This window comes from Haemaphysalis longicornis, unplaced genomic scaffold (genome assembly GCF_048455015.1).
Source record: "Haemaphysalis longicornis isolate Haplotype H1 unplaced genomic scaffold, Haemaphysalis longicornis Haplotype H1 scaffold_9, whole genome shotgun sequence".
NCBI lineage: Eukaryota > Metazoa > Arthropoda > Arachnida > Ixodida > Ixodidae > Haemaphysalis > Haemaphysalis longicornis.
The window spans coordinates 148,942,717-148,963,528 of NW_027526460.1; the positions used below are offsets into that span (position 1 = coordinate 148,942,717).

The window sequence follows — 20,812 nt, forward strand, 5'->3', positions numbered from 1 at the left end:
GTTGTGACAATGTGTTCGTTCGAAACGCATCTCTGGATTGTTTTGAAGTTGAATTAAATGTGTGCGTCAAACCCGGGCATTCGGCTCAGGGCGTTCTCTGCGATTGCACGAAAGAAGTGCCACGGGGCTTCAACGCTTTCTTTATGGAAGGTTCTCAGATAAGAGAATATCCATGTCGTGTTATCGCGGTGTTGCCATTGAATGCAAACGGTTAAGCGTTTGTTTACACTTATTTCGTTTGTCGTAAAATATCCAAGCACTCCGGCACAACGCCAGCAGATCAGCCGGCGAGCCGACGCTGAGCAGACGACTCATTTCATTGCCGGAAGTTCGTGAAAAAGTCGCCCAATAGCAGGATGTCTAGCTCATGACGAACATCTGGGAATCGATCTGAACATGGCGGCGTCCAAAAACACGAAGGGAAGGGTGAGAAAAAAAGGACAAACTTTGCAACAAAAGTGTGAGCTTTCCGCTGCGCGTAAAAGAGTAATACTTGGCACAGATGACGTTGACGACCCAATCTAACGATTGCGCTAGTTCATTTAGTGTGCTCGAAACGCCTTTCAGGGCCCCTTTAATATCACTGTTTATATGGAAACACTGGGTTAGGAGAGCTGAAATTTGTGTTGCTGGATGAAATCACAAAATAGCTGGACGATTGGTAGCGCATTCACTGTAAGGATGTGCGAACGGTTCCTGAAAACCTGAAAAAGGCTCACCTGTCTACTTCGGCAACCAGCGTGCGCGGCCCAATTAGTGAAGCAGCTAGGTGAAGCCATTTTTCACCAATGCGCGTCCTGGTTTTAGAGGGAAGATGTTCTCTATTGGAACAAGGGTAAACTACGCCAAAGGGGACGACGAATGCAAGAAACGCATACGACACTCACTTCTAGTTGTCGTATGTATTTCTTCCTTTTGTCTCAACTTCCCGCGCAGTTTTCTCTTCTTTCAGTACGAACCAACTGTCGCTACAAATCTTAACGATGTCAATGTCTCTTCGTGGCCAAGTATAGTCCGATTAAGTAGACGACCAGGCGAAGTACATAAACACTCCGGATATTCCCGAGTAAATAAGACATGTGTTCTATGTAGCGAAATTTAGAAAGCGTGAATTACGAGAGGGTATGGATGGAGGGGGGAGGGGGTGCGCAGGAGCCCCATTGTGCTTTCGAACCGTGCCCTCACCATTAATAATTCGGCAGTGATAGTGACCAACTCATAAGGAATAAGTAATGTCGGTCAGATATTTTTAAACGTATCACCAACATACCGCTTGTCCAGAAAAAAGACCAATATACGCAGAAAAGGATTGTCTTCCCTGTTTTTAGGGAAAGTGCGTAAATAAAAAAGAAACAAAATTAAAGAAAAATGCCGGTCTCAATTTTCTTCAATGTAATGGAAATGAGGCACCTCAAGAAAGTCAAAAACCAGGTGAAAAAAAAATGGCTGCGGCTTAGCTCTGCTAACCTTGGATATGCAAAGCAAAACCTTGGCTTAGTCTGGTTGGGTCTTGGTTTCGCTTGGTTAACCTTTGATTTTGCTGTATTGCCGACCACGTCTCAAAGCCGTTCAGTTCCGTGCAACGCTCACAGAAGGAGGCCGGGCGAACGCGGCGTACAATCATGGCGAACTCATCGTTTCTCTTTTCCGGGCGCGAAGCGAGTCACTTTGGCCGAAACGACCCAGCGCCGCATGCATGCCTCGGCGTGGGAGGCGTGAGCGCCGCGTGGGCTGCCACGTCCGCAGCGGCGGTGGTGCCCGCCGGCGCCCGCGGGACCGGGGAATCACGCGATGGGCTTCGAGGGGTGCGTCGCCGCGGGTGTGTCTGCGGTCAAATGGTCATTTGCGCATCCTCCACAAAATCGCTGGGCGAAAGTAGTAAAGCTTTGCTTAAAAACATGCTGCATTATTTTGTTTGTACCGAAGTTGTACGTGACTGAACTCTCGCGTTTGAGCCACGTCTTTGTGCCATGTGCTCAGCGATTTCCGCTGTTTTTCTGTCTTGGCGCTTTCAATTAAAAAAGTGTCTGTTCGCTATCTCCTGCCACACCAGGGAATTCGCAACCTTTTACGTCGTTATAAACGAGAAATCCGCATTCGTAATTTTTTTATTCGCGGTACTTCAAACAATAAGCACTACCACAGCTACGCCTGTGGTGAGGACCCGATAAAAGGCGGCGTTTGCGGCCGTCACTTTCTTTTTAGCAAAAACAAAAATCAGGGTAACAATCAAAGAGTTTTCTTGGTGTGATGACTGCCGTGGATGACCCCCATGCCAGCCGCTTGTTAAAAAAGGGACTCGTTTATAAATCGGGTACTTCTTTATAGGATAAAAAAAAAAAAACAGCAATTCGTTTCGCTCTCTGAAAACACCGACATTTGCCCCGACACGCCTATAGCAGGCAGAAGCCCGCTATGCAAATTAGTTATAACAGACTTTTGTCCACCGCACGTGTTAAGTCCTGAAACAGAAATGTCATAGAACTGTTCGTTGCACGAAGGCAATTATTAAAGTGAAATAACACGGACGCCAGGTAAATTGCTGGATGGGGTTGTTCAGATTAAAACAAAAACATTTTTTTCTATTTTAAACCTCTAAAAGGACGCGATCATCATAATAAATTAAGGTGGAATGATTGTAAAATTTTCCCTGCCACTTGGACGTTCACCCATTCAAATACAGCACACGAAGGGCCAATGAAAGCTCCCCTTTGCTGCTTTGCTATGTAACCTTAAAATGCATAGGAGTGCTTTATATAAACCCAGAAGATGTGATATAAACCTTTTAGTTTTATATAATTAAAAATTAGTTTTATATAAATAAGTTTTGTATAAACCTAATATAAAACTAAATTTAGACACCTCAACCTGCTAAGGCGACCGGCTCTTTCATTTCAGCGTTTATTTCTACTGGCGCTTATTGTCTGGAATATCGCAAATAAAAAATTAAGAACGCGGATTTCACGTTCAGAAGGATGTAAAAGGTCTCAAATTCCGAGAGGTGGCAGCAGAATTCGTGCAGACCCTTTTCTATGAATGCTCGAAAACAGAAAAATAGTGGAAGTAGCTGAGCACATTCCTTGGAGAAGCGTATCGGATGCGTGAGGTCAGCCACTCATAACTTTGGTACGAACAAAATATTGCAACATGTTTTTAGGCAGTGTTATTGAGTTTTTTGAGGTGTCTGGTTTCCCAAATTTCGGCGAAAATTGATCCCGGGATTTTCGTGTTTTCATTTTTAATGTTATGCATTTTTAGAAAAGGCAGTGAAATCGCGCTCTTTTTACTTATGTTTATATTTTCCCCAAGAATAATTTTTCTAGATATGTTTTAAAATATCTTGCCAACTTTACCTATCGCTTACAAGTTTGTAACTTTGGAATATACGCAGATAGGTGGCGTCAAAGTGAACAGCAGTCTAGCATGCCGTCGGATTTCATAATTTTTTTGTAAAGTTTGTGTTCACGGCAGAGGGCCAAGTTTGTTTTGAAATGTTTTTCATTTCGGTTACGTTTTCGCTTTTGCACATAATTTAGTCAGAACCTTGCTTTGAGAACACCTTCATGTGTGCGAAGTCCCGAGTTAGAAAAAACTGCAGCCTCCGGGAACCGCGCGTCACCCGCGCCACCTTTGCGATTTTTTTTCTACCAAAGTACGAAAGCTAGAGGGAAACAAATTGCACTTTTGGGCAATTCCTTGGCTTGCGCATATCTCATAAAAACATGAGAAAAAACAAAAAAAAATGCGCATGTGCATGTGCACTGTCCTTTGAGCATGTTCGACCTCTGGTAGAACCGGCCTCCAATTCCTACATCATGGAAACTAAAGGCGTCAGTAGCGCCCTTCACATACTTTCTTCGTCAAACGAAAAGAGCGCAAACATCAGCACCCTTGCTTAGGTAATGACAGAAGATTTGAGCAAAGGTAAGCCACAGGCGCGTTGAAATGTACAGCGTCCGTGATAACGTCTTTGTAAAAAAGGCCACAAAATCGGAAATTTTTCCCCGGAACAAAAAGAGAAACTGCCGAATAAAAATCACGAAGGTGGTAAATGATTCCGCGCAGAAGAAGGGAACGAGGGGGCTACGCACTCATTACAGTTTTTTTTTTTCTATTCTCGCCTGGAATTACAAAGTCACTGTTATCCATGATGCCAGTCGTGGTGCAGCCGGGCCTGCCGGACGCTGGGCGATACACTGTTGAGAAGCCGGCAAAAGCGTTTGGTAACGCATTTTTGTATTTGCAACGGCCTGTTTCCAGTGCCAGAGGCCCATTCAGCGTTTTTCAACTGTGCCCACGTCGTAAGTTGAGCATTTCTGTCCGTTTTCTGGAGCTCGTGTGGCGCACAGGGGTAGGAGCAGGTTCCTATACCTGCCGACGGCCTTGCAGAAACTGGTTCCCAGAGCAGCGACAGAGGGCGCAGTGGTCTCGTAGGGAATGGTGTAGAAGAGTTCTTCTCCCTCCCGCTTGTGGAGGGATAGGGCAGGTAGCTGGCGATTCCTTTGAGCGAACCTCAGAATTTGCGCGGCTGCAGCGCTGCCGTTCCCGAGAGAGCACCGGTTGACGTTCCAGCGGACACCATAGAACCACAGCTCCGATTTTTCAGCAGATTTCACACTAGGAGAAAGTGGAGCCGAGTTCTAACTTTTTTATCTGTCGAACATGTCCACTTCGCGTTCATTTCAGTAGTTACGCAGCTGCATTGCTAGGGTTCTGACCAAGAGCATGCACACAAACCGGCGCTCCGCCTTGTTTGTGCTGCGTTGTCCGCTTGCAGCCAGTCAGGTTCGCCCGAAATGGTCACTTTGAAGCGATCGTGAAAGTAAAAAAAAAAAAAAAACTGATAATTCCAGTCCTGGGGTTAAATTTTCCAGTGTGCGGCCATATCCTAGCATTAGACTAGGTGTTTCCGCACTGCTACCGCATTTTTTACGCAGCATCTCGGGAGCTATTCGCCAGGCATGCGTGCTTGGTTATTGCGCTGCAGATGTCTCGATGCACATCCGCGCCTGATAATCGGCTGTAATGCCAACTCACAAAATGAAAGCGTTCCCGCTTTCTGACGTGTGAGACAGGCTAGAAGCAAGAAGATTGTTTAGGTTCGAGGCTAGACGAATAGTAGTCGATGGGGAGCACAATAAAAACTATTGTGTTTAGTGAACCGAGATTATTCGTCACGAAGAAGTGGAAAACTTCGACACTGCTCTTGCGTGGGGCCAGTTGTCGACGTCGTGATTTCTCTGTAAATATTCCACATACACCGGAAGCTTCTCCTGATTGTCTTACAGTTTCGCCACATGCCTCCAGCTGGAAAAAATGGCGGTGCGTGCAATCGTGATTGTGACTGCTATTGACGTTTAACGATTTACGTTTTAAAACATACCGTGTTTATCACTTAAGAAGGTGCGTCATTTCGTGTTGACATTGAAAACCGAGGCGAAGCGCAAAAAGATAACATTGTGAACTTGTTTTTGCTATCATACAAAAATAAGCCTTGTAGCCCACGCCCTTCTTGTTATGAGCTGAGAAGATCTGAGGTATTTCAAACAGTTGGTGGGAACGTGAACGTCACACACTCGGCTTGTTCGGCTTACGCCGCCCGGAAGCCAGATGGCTGCAAAAAGCTTGCTCTCTGGCAGGAAGTTCAGTCACGTTTGCTTCATGTTCAGGCCAGTGCCCTTCTCGCATCAAACCTGGGGCGGTATTCTCGTAACTGTCCCTTTTGAAAACGTCTCTTTTGCGTCCCTTTCATCGTGACGTACTTCCGGTTAAGCATTGGGCCTTTTATTCAAATAGCGTAACTGTTCTTGCAAACGCATTTTAAGAACTGAAACCGTATCAGAGTATCTTTTATGTGTTCATTGTTCCGCGAGCGAACCAACAATTAGGCGACGAAAAATCGTCTGCTCCAAATCGTCTGCTCCGAGCAGCCACGGCTCATAGCTCCGCCGTGCTTGCATGGCGTCACATCCGGGTGTTCGCTTTTAGCCAATCAGGGCTCGCTCAAAAGGGACACTTTTGAAAGGGACACAAAAGGGACAAAACACGGGAATACCGCCCCTGGTTTTCAACATTCTAGGGCCCTATTCTCGACTTCGTGCATTCACCGTAAACTGGGGAGCAGGGGACCCCGGCTTGGCCGATATCACGCGACAATATTAACAGTTGGCGGGAACGTTACGTCACACATTAAGAAATTTATCCTGCGTAAAAATGACGCCATTTACGTAAGAGCTTCCAAATGAACCAAAACAATTAATTTACCTACGGCCCCGTGAAATCTCCGTAAATTTGTAGCAGGCGCTGTTTCGCAGGGCGAGCGGTTTGAAATTGTTTCCTAGCGAAGGAGATAATAGTTTTTAGTGCTTCCATATAATTGATAACGGAACACAAAAATAACGTCCCGTATGTGTTTTTATGTTTCGCAATAAAATAGCAATATTTGTTTGGCATAACAGCAATATTAGATGGTGGTAAAAGCCATTGCAAAAAACCTAACGCATGTCATTTGTCCAGTATCAAATTAAAGAAAAAAATAATACAAAAAAACTGACCGTTTTATTCATTACTGCGCTTATTGAGTACGACGCTGACTAATGAGTGAATCGGCGGCGTCAGCACGCTCTGCCGTTGTCAGGCGTGGCGTGTCGCTGTCCCTACGGCGTCATACAACCCATGGTCACGGCCGTCTCTTTCTGTGGTCACACAATAAACTTGTAATATAGCAGCTGCCAATCCCGTGGCGGCGGTGACGCCCGGCAAGGTGATAACGCAACAAAGCTTTCATTCAAGGAGTGAGCTGAAATATGTTTCGTTCGCTTTTGGATCAACGTTACATGATCCACTTATGGTGTTGACGCCAATTTTATCCTCCAGAGAGGAGTTTTTCTAACTAGCCTCAACTGGCATCTTAATTTTTTAATACATGCTAAATGTGTTTATATATTTCAGGCGCAGCATTTGATAGATTATTTGTGATATACTACACTGCATGTCGCAATACGTCGCTAATTGCTTACGTATTGCTTACGCAAAAAGGTGGAGAATTCGCGGTGAATTGATGACGACGAGAATAGGCCCCTAAGGGGTCTTTCCACAAAATAGTATCTATTATCTGTCTTTGCGTAGCTCCGCGTCGCAGTTCACTGTAGCAGAATATGTGCGAGTCAACGGCAGGCACGAAAAGGCCTTGCCGGCATCACCAGAATTGAAAGAAGTACTTTTCAAATACACGGCGAAAGCACTAATAAGTGGAAGTCTCATTCGCATGAAAAACTAAAAAGGTGCAAGTTTCACTTGTCACCGCCACGCGGTGCCAAGTGAAGTGCCAAGCGTGGCCAGATTCTAAAGAATTCAAGGGATTGCCCTGTTATTATCCGTTTTTGTAGCGCAAGCGCCATTGCGTTATCTCGAGCAGTCTTCGCAGGGTTACCTGTTTTGCCCTTGAGCGCTAGAGGTGAAACCACAGCGCCTTCCGCAAGCGCCCGGCACGGAGCGGCGGCCTGATAACGGGGAGAGATAGGCGGCAGAGGAGATATAGGCGAGGCGGGAAAGCAGACGTGCGTGGGACCCCTGCGCGCGACCTGGGAGAGGAAGGCGATGACGGTGCTGCCACAGCGATAAGGGCGGCCCACGAAGGAAGGCCACGAGGCCATGTGCGGCGTATAGAGGATGTGCGGTGCGATAGAGGATTACGAACGTCCAGGTGTGGTCCCTTGTACAGCGGCGAAGCTAAAACAACGGCGGAGGCGAAAAAGAGGGAGAACGCTACTGTTGTGTAAAGCGTCGCTGTATTCCCGTCTTACGCATTAGTGTGAGTTTCGTTCATTCTTGCTGCTTTGTTTCAAGTCTGTTTCGACGACTTGGTATTCCAGTTTGGAATATCAAAGTTATATCGCAAAGTAAACTTTGAAAGTCTACATCGGCCAGAGATCTCTAAATGGGCAATACAGCGATGAAAACAGATCAAAAAGGATGAAAAAATACGTGACAGAATAATATTTCAGCATTATTTAGCATAACCATTCATTTTGGATCAACATTACTGGACTGCTGTGTTGTGGTAACGCTACACTAATCTATAAAAATGTCTATATTCAGTTAGCCCTTCCGTCCTTATTTTGAGGACAAGAACCACAAATTTTCATACCGTATGGATGGAATATCGGTGGCTTGGCGGCGATTTTTCAGAAGGCTAAGCGCTATATTTGAACCATTTTGTCAGAGCTAGACGTGCGCACGTCAATGCGTACTTGCGTTTCACCGACGCCCATACCGAGGCGAATTCACTAAATATTCCACAAATGTGCAATAGGACCCGAAAAATGCAGTTTCCCTTCAGCCTGTGATCTGACCGCAATTCATGAATGCTTCCGTTTTTGCAGGGTTGTCAAGTTATCCAATTCTGTTATCCGCAGAGCAGGCGTTGCCTTGGAAATGCAAGCTTGTGCCAACAGGCGCTTGCTACTTTCGGTCGTGACAGCAGAGTTATGGCAGTTGATAATTATTTGTTTTGTGTCGAATGACTGGAGTTACATTATGTGCTCCGGTTCCACGAATTTGCGCAAGTGACCTACACTCATGTACATAGGTCCGCAAAACAAAAAGAACTCGTTCAACCTCAATGAGAGTTTTTTCCTATACGATGTTCTCTTACAAACTGTTGCGTCTGCACAGCCGTGGGTGCCTGCCGAAGCTTTATTAAAGCTCAAGAGATAGGAACATGTTAGTAGACAGTAGCTCGGGCATCGGAGAGAGCAGTGGCCGGCATTGAAATCGTGAGGCGCGCTCGTGCCACAAAACCAGTGCTTTCCTCGCGCGCTCATCACCGTTGTCGTCTTCTGTCGACATATCACAAACTGCAACTGAAAACGCCTGTCCGTAATCAAAATCATTACTACCCACTCATTACATACTCGTCTAATCGAACTCACACCAACTCAAACTCATTAGTCGTCACGAGTACTCGTACTAAATCTACTCCTTCGTACACAATCTGTTCTCACTTGTACTAGTACTCAGTCTGTACCCACTTGTAATCTACTAAATTTTTACTGGTACGCAGCCTGTACTCGTACTCAATATATGCTCACCCGTATTCAAATAGTCTTTACCGACTCTAACTCTTACTTAATCTGTACTCACTCGTACACAATCTACTCACATTTACTCCTATTTAGAAGACTGTCTAGTAATTTGTTCTCGCAATCAACCACTTGTATTCCCGCTCTGCACTAGGTCTATGGACTCAACTAAGGAAGAGCCTGAGAACGCTTCCAATCCGTTCCAGATGGTTCTTCCGGTTCCATTCATACCATTTTGTTTAACTGAAACAGGCGACACCCGTTTTGGTTACCGATTTCGAAGACGGAGAAAGATTGGCTTCAGTGTGCATTGTCCATGCAAGCCAAAAAATTTGAATGAGGGATGTGCAGCGAAGTCACCCATGCTTGCCCGGGATTTCACTAGGGCAACCCCGGGACGAGCGGTCGCCAAGAGCGGCAGCACCGTGGAAAAGGGAATATGGATAGCTCAAGTGTTCCCCCTTAAAACCTCATTTTATCTTCCTTTAAGGGGTGCCTTAAAATGCGTGAGACTCGTGTACACACGTCGCGAATCAAGGGCGTGATCAAACTCACAAGTTTGTACTCGCGCGCTCACTACTCATGAGTGCTACACGCGATTGCATGTTGTTATGCGTACATGCACTCGCGAGCACTGTACTTATGAGTACATGTACTCACATTTGTTCTCCCTCGTCATCGTACTCATTTAGTTTGTATAGGATCACCGTACTCACTTGCGAGTTTGACAACAAATGAATACAAATGAGTGCACCCACGAGTGAGTACTCAGGCCTATGCTGATACGTGTATTCATGTTTCCTGTACACGTACAAAACCTTTTTTCATCTGTGACTGGGTGTTTTTCTTCTCCGCCGTCACGTACGCCGCCCGCACGAAGGTTCGCTTACGTGGCACTACTGAGTTAAGTGAGTGCACGAAAAACGGACAACCACAGAATTATGTTGCGGGAACAAGTGTTAACCTCTAACTGAGGTTTACGGACACCGTCACAAATTTAAGTACGCAGGTGGGGTGTTATCATACGCAAAATAGAAGAAGAAACAAATGAAGCGAAGCAGTATAAATTTTGCTCGCAACATGATTCGCACAAAGACGTAGATGTCTCAGGAGGCAGCACGAGGCATCAGCTATGGTGCAAGGTAGCCCCCTTTCACATAGCCAATGCTTTTTCAGGTAGGGCCACGGTGGTTCTACTCGCGGAACTGTCCTCCGGGCCCGCTATCCCCCTCGCCTGAAATATTTCTCTTGCCATTTCCTTGGCGTGCCGAGGGATGACGATGCAGCATTCAAAGCGGGACTTACAGCTGCATTCGCGAATATGAATGCCCAAGTGGCCTTCGACAACCTTGTGCACGCTGCAGTCGTACTCGCGCAGCCGGTCGTTCAAAGAACGACCTGTTTGTCAGACCTAATTTTTTGTGACAAGTCAAAGGAATTGTCTACAGGACACTTTAAACACATGCGGCATTCTTTATAAATGTCGTGTATATGATTGCCTTGATTTGTGACACAAAAGACGTTCGTCGGTTGCCTAAACGACCGGCTGTAGCTCATGCTGAGGCCAGAAATGCAGCAGAGATCAATGTTCCTCTGAACCTGCCAAATTCATCTCGTTGTAAGCTGGTTCTCCAACCACCTACCAATCAGCGTTCAGGCTTGCCGGAGTTTGAGTAGGGCTGCCAAGTGATGGACAAGTGACCAAGCATATTTCACGTTGAAAACGAATACACGTACTGAATGCTATCCTCGATCTACACTTCCTAAGCCTTAAGGCAGAGCAACAGGAGTACCATACGCAAATATCATCGTATGTTTTAACTGAAAGGGAGCATCCCACCACCTGTAGCATAAAAAATGAAAATTTAATGACAGTGTTGGGGACGAGATTAAATATCTAAAACGTTGCCAAACGAAAGCGAAATGTAGCCTACAATCTAGTACTACTTTTATTCGATAACGGTGTTAACAAATGTTCTGTAGCTCATGTCATCACAAATTGCTGACTATAGTTTGCAGTGCGCATTCTGGTATGGTGTGAGTCTGCGAAGCGGTTACTGTTTGACTTGCGAATTCCTAATTTAAAACGGCAGCTTACAAAACAAGCGGAACTTATTGACTTATCTAAAACCAGCTACTGAATTTGCGCTAAGTGATACGGAACCGATAGTAGGGAAAATGCACGAGGAGACGTATCTTGTTGAGCTCTGAGCTGTTTTGCAGTTGTGAAAGCTAGGACACGGTACAGTATATATTGAGTCTTAAAGTCAGGTTTTACACCCGTAGGATGGTTGCCTTTTATGGACGAAGCACCTTAAAGGAGCCATGAAGACAAAATACAAGTTTGTTTCATTAAAAAGGCTGCTTTGTCCTGATAAAAATGATACCGATTTCATCGCAAACTTAAAAAAAATAACGGAGATATTAAAGAAAACCTGTGGGGCTGTGGCGAGTGGCTAGCCAGTTTTCGGCAAATTTTGTGTGACGTCACAGAATCTTGTTTTATTATGCTTTTAGTTCTGGCCCATATCACGTCACTCGCGCCGATAACACGTCAGTGTGGCGCGAAAGTTGAAAGTCCTAAAGTATTTCTTGCGTTTTCATCTGTAAAAAAACGTCTTTCGTGGACGGAAGGAAGGTGAGTGAGGTACTAAAGTCTAGCACTTTAAAGTTAAACAAAGTTGTATTTTCTCTTCATGGACCCTTTAAGTCCCAGGCTTGTCCGGCGTCCGGTGTCCGTGCTCACGGCACAGCGCCATGTAAATCGAAACATAAGTGAACAAAAGACTAACAAAAAGTTAACAACCACAAAATAAAAGGTTCACAAAAGGTTAGAGAGAGAGAGAGAGACGCACAACACCGTGAAAATGAAACATCTCTGAACACAAGATTCACAAAAGGTTAACAAGAGAAAAACGGTGCACAAAAGGTTAGAGAGACAAAGAGAGAGAGAGAGAGACGCCCAGCCCCGTGTAAATCGAAACATCTGTGAACAAAAGGTTCACAAAAGGCTAATAAGAACAAAGTAAAAGATTCACAAATGGCTTGAGAGAGAGAGAGAGAGGTTGAGCAGTTTAGCGTGGCTCCGGAGAGCCGTGCTGCGCATGCACGACGAGTATTGGATTGGATTCGACTGTATTGAATTAAAATGGATTAGATTGATTTGGATTGGATTGAAATGAAGTGGATTGGATTACATTGAATTGTATTGGATTGGATTAGACTGGAATTGTATATACTGCACACACGCGTTGTCACTCATTTACGTGCACGAGTGGGCAATTCCACGGGTGATTTACGGTAAGAACAATCCCGAGGGCTTCGCCCACTCGTCATGATTCACTTCGTGGAGATGCGTGAATTCTTTTACAACTCCCAAACGGTTCGTAAAATATGTGCGGTAAAAAAATAAAAAAGAAAGGGAGCTTGCCGAACTTTATGAAGACAGGTTGCCCTTGTAATACTTGTTACCTCACACGGATGATCAGCCATTATTGCACGACAGGTCACAATAGTGCGAATCCAGTCACTGGAGCTGCCTACAGCAAGCAGGTCGAAGTTAAGTCCTGATATGATTGAACCAACAGGAGATGACACGTGTTTTGTTCCCTGTTACAGGAGGACCACAACACAAGATACACACGGAAAGAACTTTTACGGGAATTCGAGCGCTACGCCGCGGGGTTCCAGTCTGTGGGTGTCAAAGCGGGGGACCACATTTGCGTGCATGTGGGCACCTCTGTCGAAAGCTTCCTCGCCGTGTTCGGTCTCATCTTCGCGGGAGCCACAGTGGTTCTCTCCAAGCCATCGCTCTCGCATAGTGAGTAGATACGCTGCCTCGCTTCCACGAAAACACGCGTGGTACCCTGTTTGAGCCATATACATTGCTCATTCCGGTATGACCATTCAGGTGCCTTTGCTTGTAATTCCTATGAGGAAATAAAAATACCGGGATCCAACGGTTCGTAGTAATGAAACATTTCCCGGCATACGTCACAGTGTATTGGTGTCTTAATTATTATCTGGGTGCTGCGGGTAGTGGAACTCGACTATGTTTGCTCTGTGGTGGAGATTAGCTCAGATATCTTCCTTCCAAAGGTTTTTTTCATGTCGCATTTTCCTCCTAGTACCAAGGCTTAAAGGTCCTCCATGACGAAACGGGATGACATTACCATAAAAAATAGTCAAGAAAATTCCTTAGGACGCAGTTTGCATAGTGGGGCTTCCATTTTCAGTGGCATTTTTTGCATGGAAGCCGCTTTGTTTGCACTGAATCCGGCGCCCTTTGACTTTGTTGTGAGAGAACAAAAAAGCAAATCTTGTCTTAGTATTGTAGCCTTCGATATGGTGGTGCCTTACTATTATCCTTGCGCTGTGTGCCGTTACCTTTAGGCATTAATGCAATGATTTTAAGAACCCTTTCGCGAAGCCTAAGGCTGCCTGCGGAACAAGAAAGAATACTAGGTGAGTGCGGTGAAATAACTCATTTTCAACATAGGTAAAAAGCAATAAGCTCACACGTCAGTAAATTTTTATTTTTATTTTTAATGTTTTTCTCGTGTGTCTCTGTCTCGACTTACCTTATTTTTTCACTTAAAAACGTACCTTAGTTTTTATGTTTCCATACTATATATATATATATATATATATATATATATATATATATATATATATATATATATATATATATATATATATATATATATATATATATATATATATATATATATATATATATATATATATATATATATATATATATATATTTATTTATAAAGAGAGAGAGAGAGAGAGAGAGAGAGAGAGAGAGAGAAAGCTGAAGTTTGTCCTGGTGATGGTTTTGATGATTCTATGACAGGGAGACAGGGTTTATGCGCCCGAGCCTGTCTGCGCGTCATTATCACAAACGAATGACCCGAACGCTTCACGCGCCAGAGGTTATGTAACGATGTAGCACTGATTGCGGGTGGGTAGGTTTTTTTTGGGTATGTTGATACTGGGTTCAGGAAAATGTCGCAAAATTTCCACTCCTAGTGTTCTGCAGACACTGTCTGCAGATATTCCGTTAGTACCCATTATCCTAACATTTTTTCTCTCAGGGGAGCTCGCCGTCCAGATGGCTGACGGAAAAGCGACATGCGTCTTGACGGAATCTTCGAACGCCGAAAAAGTCCGGAACGTGTGCGACGAGCTGGACATGCCAATAACGGTAAGGCTCTTGTTTTTTTCTTCTGGCGATTAAAAAATAAATTTACGCGCGGTCGTGTCCGCCAACCACGGAATATCATGCCAAAGCTGTATGCATTTCTGCGTGTAAGACATCGTTGAATATGTAAAACTGGCCATATACGGGCCAGCCTGCAGACAATAATCCCTGAGAATGTAACAACAACAACCATAGTAACCATAACCGGCGGGCCGCAGTTACAGATCGTACCCTTTCTTCGGTACATCTAGACGGCATTAAGCCTGAAAGCGGGCCATTGGTGCCATTCCGATGCCTTTGAGACGATCACGCAATGCCACTATTGTAGTTTCCCCGGCGAGTGCCGTTTGATCGCGTTACACATGAAACCTTCATTACCGGAATAACACATGCACAGCCGTCGCGTTCGCGAGTTCCCGCCAGCCCTCTGCTGCTTCGCAACCTTCCTGGAGTTTCAAATTAAAAATACGAGATGTTTCAAGAAACAGCCGTCGCGAAAAAAAAACTTCACAAATCAGGCTTCCATGTATAGGCTTCGCGAATTTCCCGCGAATGAAGCAGTGGTTGGCCTTCGTCCCAAAACTTACCAAAGACGTGCGAGTATTGCTTGCTTCCGCAAAACAAGTTTGATGACGTCGATAGCATCACCCGTCCCAGCCAGGCTTTTTCTGCATATTATTTTCTTTCCTAGGGCGTAGTTTCTCTTTTTGAATTCCTCTATGTGTCTGCTTTTTTTGGTGCCATAAGACAGTTTTGTTTGCCGTCGTCTATGAAACTTTTGCACACGAATACACGCAATTTGGTTGTCCTCTACCTTAGCTGAAAATATGATTTTTGGCATAACGTTTTTGTGAAATATGTTTATGCACTCTCTATATGATGCTTCATTTTTATATTCCGCATCGGTAATATATTGAAAATAATGCGCATGCGAAGGAGAACGGCGTTTTTCTGTCTGCGATGGAACCTGCAAAGAAGGAAGCGAAGAGGAGCTGCATTTTTAGGTCGGTCTTAGCCAGTTCCTTTTTCTTTTTCGATGTTGCAGGCTCGCTTTGTTCTCGGTGAAGCGGCCGGTTTCATTTCGACCTCTGCTTTCGCACAGCTGGATGCGAAGGATTTTCGAGAAGTCCCTGTTGCTGATCCCCGCAACACGCTAGTGGGCCTGCTTTACACGTCAGGCACAACAGGAATGCCTAAGGGCGTGGAGGTTTCGCATCATTCTTTCGTCGCACACATGGTGCAGTCCAGGTAAAAGTTTTCTTCCTGTAATCTAGATTCATATCTAATTGCTGTGTAAAGCCTCTGGGATGTAACATTAATTCGTAATTCGTTGTTCACGCCGGTGTTTAATTGCATTTGGCGCAACTTCTGCTAAAGCTGCTGTAGCACTTCCTTTGTTGCGGCAACTGCCATGTGCCAAATCTTCAATGCCCCTTCCGGTCCTCATAGTTCTCATGGGCTGATGCCTAGTTAGGCGGCTTTTATTTCGGTTACAATGCTTGGGCGATATTGGTACCTCATCCAATACCAGCACCAAGGCGGACTCAATGCCCCGCGTCACGGTATCGCCCAGGCGGCCAAATTACAAGATTTTAAGCCCAGGGTTGGTATCGAGGTCTGGTGCGAGACCCTTATACTTGGAAGCGAATGGTGCTAGGAGCAAATGCGTTCGAAATCTATGGAAGTTTTTTTTACCATTGCGCGAATTATTCAATTTTTTATACACATGGTACTAATTACTATGGTACTGCACTCAAGTGAAGCGTTTATACCTCATGGATTGGTTGTTTGTTGCGTGTTATTCACTAAAGTCTGTATAGCCGCTCAGTCAAAGCAAGCGAAAGTTGATCGCCTATTTTGGTGCTTTCTTTCGCTGTTCTCGCACTCTCTACCGAAAAGATTTTGCAGCACTACTATTGTAACCATGATATGCATTTAATATAATTAATTAATCAGACTTAGCTAGAGACAGGTCCCAGGACACCTCGAGCACATCAGACTGGCAGACGCAGGTCGCTTCAGGACCACCATCGCAGTACCTCTTGAATGAATGTGCCAACCGTGTCCGCAGCGAAATCCTGTGGCATCCAGTGGAGATCAAGGGTGTAGAGACAAGTAGCCCGGCATCCTTTGCCTCAAGACTGCGGGCTACTGATTGTGGTATTTCAATGCGAAAACTACACCTGAACCACTCAGCGGCGAAGCAGGCATCTGCGGTGTTTCGTGTTTCTGGCGGCTAATAATTGCCATAGGCTCCGATGCGTTGTTCCGTCGGCAATACGTAAGAAAAACCCGCACAAAATAGAACCTGTTAAGTATTTAATTTCGGCGAAAGCCCCAAACGTCCCATGACGAGGCATGGTGGCAGCTCGGCTGACACATGGTTATAAAAATATTCCATCAAAGGTGTGGAGAGAGAGAGAGAGAAAACACTTTATTTGAGCACTAGTTGGGCTAACGACGAGTGGTGACCAGCGCTTGGAGGGTGCCGGTGACCTGAGCTGCTCGTTCAGCAAGTCCTTGCTGGACTTGAGGGTCCGAGCTGCGTAACGCCGCCTCCCAGTGCTCTTCAGAAGAGATGAGAGGGAATGAGTTGTGGGGGCATTGCCAAATCAAAGGTGTGGAGGGAGGCCCACGTGCGGAGGACGAAATATCGGGGAAGAAAGGGTACCTCCTGATCTGGCGCGCCCTTACTGCCCCCTGACCTAACGCAGCGGTTGCCGCTGGACTTCAGCTTTGCAGTCCAGTGCCGCAAAACACAGCAACGTGTCAGGTACGAATAATTATGCTGTATTGGAGTGGTCGCTTTAGAGCACTCTGAAAACTGACTGCGTTCGGGTAGTCGAAGTCGAGCAATAAAAGTATCTTCGGGTGGCCGTCTCAGAGCGTCGCCCTCAGGCTCGGAGCGCCTCCGACTGTTGTGACTGGGAAGTGGGAGCGCCGCCAAGATCTGGAGGCAAGCGGTCACGTGACACCGGCAACCGCGCCGATCACTCGTGGGCCACCGAGTGGTACGACTCCTGCAACTTCGCTGTCACCACAGCGAGGCCTAGCAACTTCTTTGTCGTCAAAGTGTTAAGTCTGGTGTGCTGTTATTGCCTTTCACGCAAAAACGCGCTGCGCACACTACGGACACAGTGACGCAGCCGCAGCTGCCACCCGCACGTCGCCAGCGGCTGCGGCAACATAGCGGCTGCCAAGAATCGGTGCAGGCTATAGCTCGAGCTACTGCTTCTTACCGCTCTTCCATATGACGTTTAAGACGCAAATATAGTTCAAAATGCGTGAAAGTAACCGATATTGTGACTTAAACGTACACCGAAGTTACTTGTAAACATTGCAGGATTACTAGCGCAAATTGTAGTCTGGAGTCTCTACGCCATGTTTCGACCACTCTCGCTGCGTTTACGGGACTTTATTCAGTATAAAAATCAATTCGAAAATGCTGACCTCTCTGCATTCTCCTTGCTGATTTCTGTGACGTTTTTAATCACGTCAAAACAAGTTGGCTTGGCTTGACTGCATTACTGAACGCCTCGCCGACCCTCCGAGAGAATCAGTCAGCCCAGCGTTTACTCGGCCATCCGGCGGCTGCCCATTTGAAACTATGCCACGAGAGGTTTGTGCCTGGATGTAGGTGGCTTTAGTTTGTTGGTTTTTAGACTATGAAGATCTAAGTCCAAGTCGATCCACACAAGCGCACATGCGACGCTTCGCTGGCTGCTGCAGTAGTAGAAAAAATCTACTGCCAATTGAAGGCGGGAGAAGAGTCAGCAAAGTTAATATAGGTACGAAGGAATTAAAGTCAACCCGAAACTTTTATCGCGCACCGTAAAACCAAGGTGCGGGAAGCACTTTTTGCCCTGGTTGAACTCGCACAGTGGTCAGCAGCGCGACATCTACGAACACGTTTCTGCCTACGGTATGCAATCCCTAGAGGTGAGATATTTGTGGAAATTTTGGGGGACGCTTACTGCATGAGCACTATTCCAAAATAGTAATCTAAGATGCTTGGCAGGCTAAAAATTAATAGAAATGTAAACTTGATATACATTACATACATTACAGAAAGCATGTGAGAAAAACTGAACTCCGATATATAGGCTTCATAGATTATAAGAAAGCATTTGACTCGGTCGAAACCTCAGCATTAATTCAGGCATTAAGGAACCAGGGGGTAGATGAGCATTACGTAAGAATACTAGAGGATATCTACAATGGGTCAACAGCTACTATCATCCTCCATAAGGAGAGCAGTAAAATACATATAAGGGCGTCAGACAAGCAGACACAATCTCTCCAATGCTATTCACAGCATGTTTACAAGAAGTATTCAGAACGTTGGATTGGGAACAGGTGGGAGTTAGGGTTAATGGAGAATACCTCAGTAACCTCAGATTTGCTGATGACGTTGCCTTGCTAAGTAGCTCAGGGGACGAATTGCAAAGCATGCTTTCCGCACTGGATGAACAGAGTAGAACCGTGGGCCTGAACATTAATATGCAGAAAACTAAAGTAATGATCAATAACCTCGGGACAGCACAGCGGTTTGAGATAGGTGGCGAGGCAGTGGAAGTTGTAAGCGAATATATCTACTTAGGGTAAGTTATGACCCCGGATCCCAACCATGACGCAGATATAATTGGAAGGATAAGAATGGGGTGGAGTGCATTCGGCAGGCATTCTCAGATAATGAATGGCAGCCTACCATTGTCCCTGAAGAAGAAAGTGTATGACAGCTGCATCTTACCGGTACTCACCTACGGGGCAGAAACTTGGAGGCTCACTAAGAGGGTTCAACTTAAATTGAGAACGACTAAGCGGGCAATGGAGCGGAAGATGATAGGTGTAACATTAAGGGACAATAAGAGAGCGGAGTGGGTCAGGGAACAAACGCGTGTTAAGGATATATTAGTAGAAATTAAGAAGAAATGGATGTGGGCAGGGCATGTAATGCCAAGGCAAGATAACCGTTGGTCATTAAGGGTAACAGAGTGGATCCCTAGAGAAGCCAAGCGTTGCAGGGGTGGCAGAAAGTTAGATGGGCAGGTGAGATCAAGAAGTTCGCGGGGATAAATTGGTCACAGTTAGCACAGGACCGGGGTAATTGGAGAATTATGGGAGAGACCTTTGCCCTGCAGTGGGCGTAGATAGGCTGGTGATGATGATGGCGATGATGATGATGATGATGATGATGATGATGATGACATACCTTATATTTCCACCACTGCCAGCGCTGGCTTATGGCCGAGCGCTGTGGAGCACTCGTTGTACTGTGTTGCAATTCGCAATTTTGAATCCCCAATTGCGGATGTTTGTTTAGGGATTTATTTTTGCGTTTTTCGGGGCAATTCTTTTTATACTGAATTCACAATTTTTTAGCTGTAACGTCCATTCCCCCAAGAACGCGAGCGGACTGACACTGACGAGCTGGTGAGTTCCGTCCTCGCTGGCGTGGTGTTGCCATAAGCACTGACTGCTTGCGGGCACAGTGCCGAATCAGCCGACCCTTGGCCTGTTTCGAACAGCCCTTTTACGACACAGGCACGAGCCAGGCAAGCTCCAAAAGGGGGGGAATGTGCATCCGATTTGAGCGTCTCCAGTGACGTGGAGGGCATTCATCCTCTGCGTGCGCCTCGGCTAGGGAGGGTTGCCTTTGTAAGCCGCGCTGGCAGCCTTATCTGGCGCATGTTACAGCCGACAACATTGCAGAAGAGTGTTATGCCGATTAATGGGATAACTAGAATGACCAGCCAACGATAACGTCGGATGCCAAGCATGTTGTTTCACAGAACCGAAGCTGAAACTAATTTGAATTCTAATCTTTGACTTCCTCCAATCACGTACACCTCGTACTGACGTCAGTGCTGTTAGTTGGTGTAGCCACCGAAGACCGCGCATGGTAGCTTTTTTTCTTTTGGGCTTTATAAAATGAATACCGTCTTATCGCCCGGATAAACGATAAAAAGTGAGTTTATTTGAACCAGCTACGCAGTGCAAGCGAAAACAGGAGCTTGACACATTTTCTTCAGTGTCCCTTTAAAATATCAGTACAAATCTTAATTTCGGCCATTATGAAAGCCGCCATCAAATATCTGCCATGGCGGAAAGCCTAAAAATCCATAGCAGGCCCACTCGACTGCTCGTTGCGCGGTTGCACCTGTTTGGGAATGGCGCTTGTAAGAGGCTACTGCTACCGCCGCAGAGCCCGGTAATGGCCTCGTTGCGGCGCCACGGTCACCTGCTGCTCTGAAATAGAGTAAGTATGTGGTTGGGGAAGCGATATCTCTTTATCGGATGGGGAGTGGCCTACGCATCTAAGCGCTCCGAGTCAGAGGATCAGAGCGTCCACCCGAATAGAGCATGGATATACTACGGATGCGACACCGTTACTCCTGTACGCGCCGAAGTAAATGGAGGCGACCCAATACAGGAAGAAGCAGCTGAAATGAATGTAAAAACATTAGCCGAAAGCGTTGTATCCGCTGAAGAGTTAGATGGGTACTGGGCGTGGATGTTAGCT

General features: G+C 45.8%; 1 protein-coding gene across 1 annotated transcript in view; it reads left to right on the forward strand.

Annotated features, from left to right (window-relative positions):
* The window catches only part of LOC144152151 (putative 4-coumarate--CoA ligase 2), an 84,815-nt gene that overhangs the window by 12,567 nt on the left and 51,436 nt on the right, over positions 1 to 20,812 (forward strand). The window contains exons 2-4 of the mRNA XM_077683368.1: positions 12,702 to 12,903; positions 14,183 to 14,292; positions 15,335 to 15,537. Coding sequence (XP_077539494.1) covers positions 12,702 to 12,903; positions 14,183 to 14,292; positions 15,335 to 15,537 — 515 coding nt within the window. The remainder of the gene's footprint in view (positions 1 to 12,701; positions 12,904 to 14,182; positions 14,293 to 15,334; positions 15,538 to 20,812) is intronic.